General features: G+C 46.9%; 1 protein-coding gene across 2 annotated transcripts in view; it reads right to left on the minus strand.

The window, feature by feature from the left end:
* The window catches only part of MASP2 (mannan binding lectin serine peptidase 2), a 24177-nt gene that overhangs the window by 9871 nt on the left and 8745 nt on the right, over positions 1–5561 (minus strand). The window contains exons 7-8 of one of the 2 annotated variants that reach the window (XM_017503927.2): positions 5051–5169; positions 485–563 (exon numbers count right to left, since the gene is read on the minus strand). In XM_017503927.2, the coding sequence (XP_017359416.1) occupies positions 485–563; positions 5051–5169 (198 nt within the window). The remainder of the gene's footprint in view (positions 1–484; positions 564–5050; positions 5170–5561) is intronic. The other variant, XR_001817873.2, reaches the window with a different exon arrangement.

Genomic DNA, 5561 nt, shown 5'->3' on the forward strand with positions numbered 1-5561 from the left:
CGGAGGTTGCGGTGAGCCGAGATCGCGCCATTGCACTCCAGCCTGGGTAACAAGAGCGAAACTCCGTCTCAAAAAAAAAAAAGCCAAGGATCTGGGCACAGCGGCTTACATCTGTAGTCCCAGCACTTTGGAAGGCCGAGGCAGGCGGATCACTTTAGGTCAGGAGTTTGAGACCAGCCTGGGCAACATGGCAAAACTATATCTCTACAAATAATACAAAAATTAGCCAGGCATGGTGGCACTCGCCTGTAGTCCCAACTACTCAAAAGGCTGAGGCAGGAGAATTGCTTAAGCCTGGGAGGAAGAAGTTGCAGCGAGCCGAAATCACGCCATTGCACTCTAGTCTGGGCAACGGAACAAGACTCTGTCTCAAAAAAGCAAAACAGAAAGAAAAGAGAAAACCAGAGAAGCAATAGAAGCAGCAAAATAGCAGCAGAGGGAGTTACGGGCGGTTATGGGAGTTGTAGTCACCACATGACCGTACTGCTGCATGCCGGCATTGGCTGGTCCCAAGATCCATCTTTCTGACAAACTGCAGTAAAGGATTTCAGGGGCAAGCGACCCTAAAGAAGAATTCAGACAATATCAATTTCCTTGTCTATATCATAAAATCACTCCCCAAAGCTGTACTTCCACAGTAGTTCCTATTCTAGTGTTTTACGAGGTTCTCCGGAGTGAGATGGCCGTGCACATGACTAATATATCGGCTCGTGCTGGGGGCTGGGGGACGCCTGGAGCCTGGATGCCCCGCCCCACTGCCTCAGTGCACATCTATGACTCTAGGTTATGTATTTCATCATTCAACAGGTATTGGCATTTCATGAATCAGATGTAACCTTTGCAGCAATTTATAATTTTTTTTTCTTTTTTTTTTTTGCTTTTCACTGTAATACAAAAACAGATCTCAGCCGGGTGCAGTGGCTCATGCCTGTAATCCCAGCACTCTGGGAGGTTAAGGCGGCCAGGAGTTCAAGACCAGCCTGGCCAACATGGTGGTACCCTGTCTCTACAAAAAATTGGCGGGGTGCAGTGGCTCACGCCTGTAATCCCAGCACTTTGGGAGGCCAAGCCGGGCGAATCATGAGGTCAGGAGTTTGAAACCAGCCTGGCCAACATGGTGAAACCCTGTCTCCACTAAAAATACAAAAATTTTGCCAGGCGTGGTGGCATGTGCTTGTATTCCCAGCTACTTAGGAGGTTGAGGCAGGAGAATTGCTTGAACCTGTAGAGGGGGAGGTTGCAATGAGCTGAGATGGCACTAACTGCACTCCAGCCTGGGTGACAAAGTGAGACTAATGATAATAATAATATCAGATCTCAACATTTCTGCATCTGATGCTCCACTATTTCTTTCTTTTTTTTTTTTTTTTTTTTTTTTTTTGAGACGGAGTCCCGCTCCGTTGCCCAGCCTGGAGTGAAGTGGCACAATCTCAGCTCACTGCAACCTCTGCCTCCTGGGTTCAAGTGATTCTCCTGCCTCAGCCTCCTGAATAGCTGGGATCACAGGCGCATGCCACCACGCCCCTGCTAATTTTTGTATTTTTAGTACAGACAGGATTTCACTATATTGGCCAGGCTGGTCTTGAACTCCTGACCTTGTGATCCACACAGCTCAGCCTCCCAAAGTGCTGGGATTACAGGAGTGAGCCAATGCACCTGGCCCATCATTTCTTTATATAAAGTGCCAGAGGGGCCAGGCACATTCGTTCACACCTGTAATCCCAGCACATTGGGAGGCCAAGATGGGAGGATTGCTTGAGCTCGGAAGTTCGAGACCAGCCTGGGCAACACAGTGAGACCCCCACTTCTACAAAAAAGACAAAAATTAGCCAGTGGTGCTCACCTGTTGACCCAGCTACTTGGGAAGCCAGGGTCAGAGGATTGCTTGAGCCTGAGAGGTCAAGGCTGTGGTGAGCCATGATCGTGCCACTGCACTCCAGCCTGGGTGACAAAATGAGACCCTGCCTCAAAAAAAAAAGTGCCAGAGGACTGTGGTGACGAGTCTCAGAAAGCGAGTGTGACAAGACTTGAAGCAAGTGTGTCTGTGTATCTGTCTAGCCTGTGGCCATGTAGGAGGGCTACTAAAAAAAAATTTTTTTTTTGAGACAGAGTCTTGCTCTGTCACAGTGGCATGATCTTGGCTCGTTGTAACCTTCGCCTCCTGGGTTCAAGAGTTTCCCCTGCCTCAGCCTCCTGAGTAGCTGGGACTACAGGCATGTGCCACCACACCCGGCTAAATTTTTAGATTTTAATTGAGATGGGATTTCACCATGGGCAGGATGGTCTCTATTTCCTGACCTTGAGATCTGCCCGCCTCAGCCTCCCAAAGTGCTGGGATTACAGGCATGAGCAACCTCTTTTTTAAATTTATTTTTTATTTATTTTTTTAAAGATGGGGTTTCACCATGTTGGTGAGGCTGGTCTTGAACTCCCGACCTCAGCTCATCTGCCCGCGTTGGCCTCCAAAGTGCTTGGATTACAGGGGTGAGCCACCACACCTAGCCTCTTTTTTTTTTTTTTTTTTTTTTGAGACAGAGTCTTGCTCTGTCGCCAGGTTGGAGTGCAGTGGTGCAATCTCAGCTCACTGCAACTTCTGCCTCCTGGGTTCAAGCGATTCTTCCGCCTCAGCCTCCTGAGTAGCTGGGACCACAGGCGCGTGCCACCACACCCGGCTAATTTTTGTATTTTTAGTAGAGGTGGGGTTTTACCACGGCCAGGATGGTCTCGATCTCTTGTCCTCATGATCCGCCCGCCTCGGCCTCCCAAAGTGCTGGGATTACAGGGGTGAGCCACTGCACTTGGCCACATGAGCAATCTCACCCAGCAAGAATTCTGTTGTAGCTGGACACAGTGGCTCATGCCTGTAATCCCAGCATTTCGGGAGGCCGAGGCAGGTGAATTACCTGATGTCAGGAGTTTGAGACCAGCCTGATCAATATGATGAAACCCCATCACTACTAAAAATACAAAAATTAGCCTGGCATGGTGGTGCATGCCTGTAATCCTAGCTAATTGGGAGGCTAAAATAGGCAAATTACTGGAACCCAGGAGGCGGAGGTTGCAGTGAGCCAAGATTGCGCCATTGCACTTCAGCCTGCGTAACAAGCGAAGCTCCATCTCAAAAAAAATATTTCTTTAGTGAGCTTCTTTAGTGTGCTATCCATCAACTTTCACTGCCAATGTCATTCACAGAAAGACGTTTTTGAACTTGCTGAAATAATGTTTTTCTAAAATCAAACATTAAAATAAAAGAAGATGGGCCGGGTGCGGTGGCTCATGCCTGTAATCCCAGCACTTCAGGAGGCTAAGGTGGGCGGATCACAAGGTCAGGAGTTCGCGACCAGCTTGACCAACTTGGTGAGACCCTGTCCCTACTAAAAATAAAAATTAACCAGGCGTAGTGGCACATGCCTATAATCCCAGCACAGGAGGCTGAGGCAGGAGAATCACTTGAACCTGGGAGGCGGAGGTTGAAATGAGCCAAGATCACACCATTGCACTCCAGCCTGGGCAACAGAGGGAGACTCCGTTTCAAAAATAATAATCATAATAATAATAAATAAAAGAAGATGGCTTTGGGAGAAACTGTGCTTCAGAGGATTTCAGGACTTCTTATGTTAAGTCAGAAACTAAAGAGGTTTGTGGTCCAAGGAGCTGTGGAAAAGAGCCTGCCCAAGAAGTTTGCAAGGTGGGAAAAGCGTCTCACTTTTTTTTTTTTTTTTGTGACTCTCCACAGGACTGTGGATTGCATAGCTAGCTATCATTTCAATGTTATTACTTTTTACCTCTGGGATTCAGTGACAATTTTGAAGAACATAAAGAGGACGTGTTAATTTCTTATCTGTGCCCCTAAAGCAACATGCTAAGCATTTTTAAAAATTATACTCCTCCCTTAACAGTGATCACTATTTATAACTTTGCAGAACATACTCTTTCCCAGGGCTGTCTACTTTTTTGTGGGCCCAGGAGTTGTTTCATGGAAAGGTCATTTGACCGGGGTGGACTTTAATGTGATACAAGACAGGGCACGTGGAACACGATAGCAAACTCTTCTTTCTGTAGTTCCAGCCACTTCACAAAGAGCTGCTGTCCTATGTGACCAAGAGAAAAGTTGTTCATTTTATTTTATTTTATATATATTTTTGAGACAGGGTCTTGCTCTGTCACCCAGGCTAGAGTGCAGTGGTGTGATTCCTGATCACTGCAACCTCCACCTCCCAGGTTCAAGCAATTCTCCTGCCTCATCCCCCAGAGTAGCTGGGATTACAGGCGCCCGCCACCACACTCCGCTAATTTTTGTATTTTCAGTAGAGACAGGGTTTCACTACATTGGCCAGGCTGGTCTCGAACTCCTGGCCTCAAGTGATCTGCCCACCTTGGCCTCTCAAAGTGCTGGGAATACAGGTGTGAGCCACCACGCCTGGCCAAAATTGCCCACCAGCTTTCCAAAGTAGCTTTAAAACAAAGAGCTCACTTACATAAATTTAACGTTATGTATAAAGAAAGAAAAAAAAGGCCAGGCAAGGTGGCTCATGCTTGTAATCCCAGCACTTTGGGAGGCCGAGGTGGGTGGATCCCCTGAGGTCAGGAGTTTGAGATCAGCCTGATCAACAGGGAAAAACCCTGTCTCTACTAAAAATACAAAAAAATTGGCTGAGTGTGGTGGCACATGCCTATAATCCCAGCTACTCAGGAGGCTGAGGCAGAAGAATTGCTTGAACCCAGGAGGTGGAGGTTGCGGTGAGCCAAGATCGCGCCATTGCACTCCAGCCTGGGCGACAAGAGCAAAACTCCGTCTTAAAAAATAATAATAATAAAAAAGAAAAAAAAAAGGGCAGGATTCCCAGAATAAAATTTTCCCTAGCCATCCTTTTTGTCCTCAGCAAACTTACTTCTTGGCTTTTTATTATTTAAAGATAGACAAAAGAAATCATCGTACTGACAAACTATTATTTTCCCACTTTCCTTTCACATATCTGCAGATGAAATACGTTTACATTTCAAAGCGATCGTGATTGATCGTGGTGTACTTAGTCTTGTTTTAACTCACTTGCAGAAGCTCATAGCCAGTCTCGCAGAAGATGGAGAAGCTGTCTTTCAGGATGTATTTGGCTTGCACAGGTGAAATGTGGCCATTAGGTGGCGCCATCGGATAAGGGCAAGGCTGCGCTGCGCAGAGGAAACCAGGCTTAATGGTTTTGATGTGGTCTATAGCAGTCAAGTCTGAATCGAGCTATCTGAAGTTCTTAGTTTATAAAGAAAATACTCAACATGTAAAGAGAGCTTGCCATACATGGGTAGGGTTCTTGAGATTTAAAACCAGGCCGGGCGAAGTGGCTCACGCCTGTAATCCCAGCATTTTGGGAGGCCGAGGTGGGTGGATCACTTGAGGTCAGGAGTTCGAAACCAGCTTGTCCAACATGGTGAAATCCCATCTCTACTAAAAATACAAAATTAATCGGGCATGGTGGTGCATGCCTGTAATCCCAGCTACTCAGGAGGCTGAGGCAGGAGAATTGCTTGAACCTGGAAGGCGGAGGTTGTAGTGAGCCAAGATCATG

Source organism: Cebus imitator, unplaced genomic scaffold (genome assembly GCF_001604975.1).
Source record: "Cebus imitator isolate Cc_AM_T3 unplaced genomic scaffold, Cebus_imitator-1.0 Scaffold15, whole genome shotgun sequence".
NCBI lineage: Eukaryota > Metazoa > Chordata > Mammalia > Primates > Cebidae > Cebus > Cebus imitator.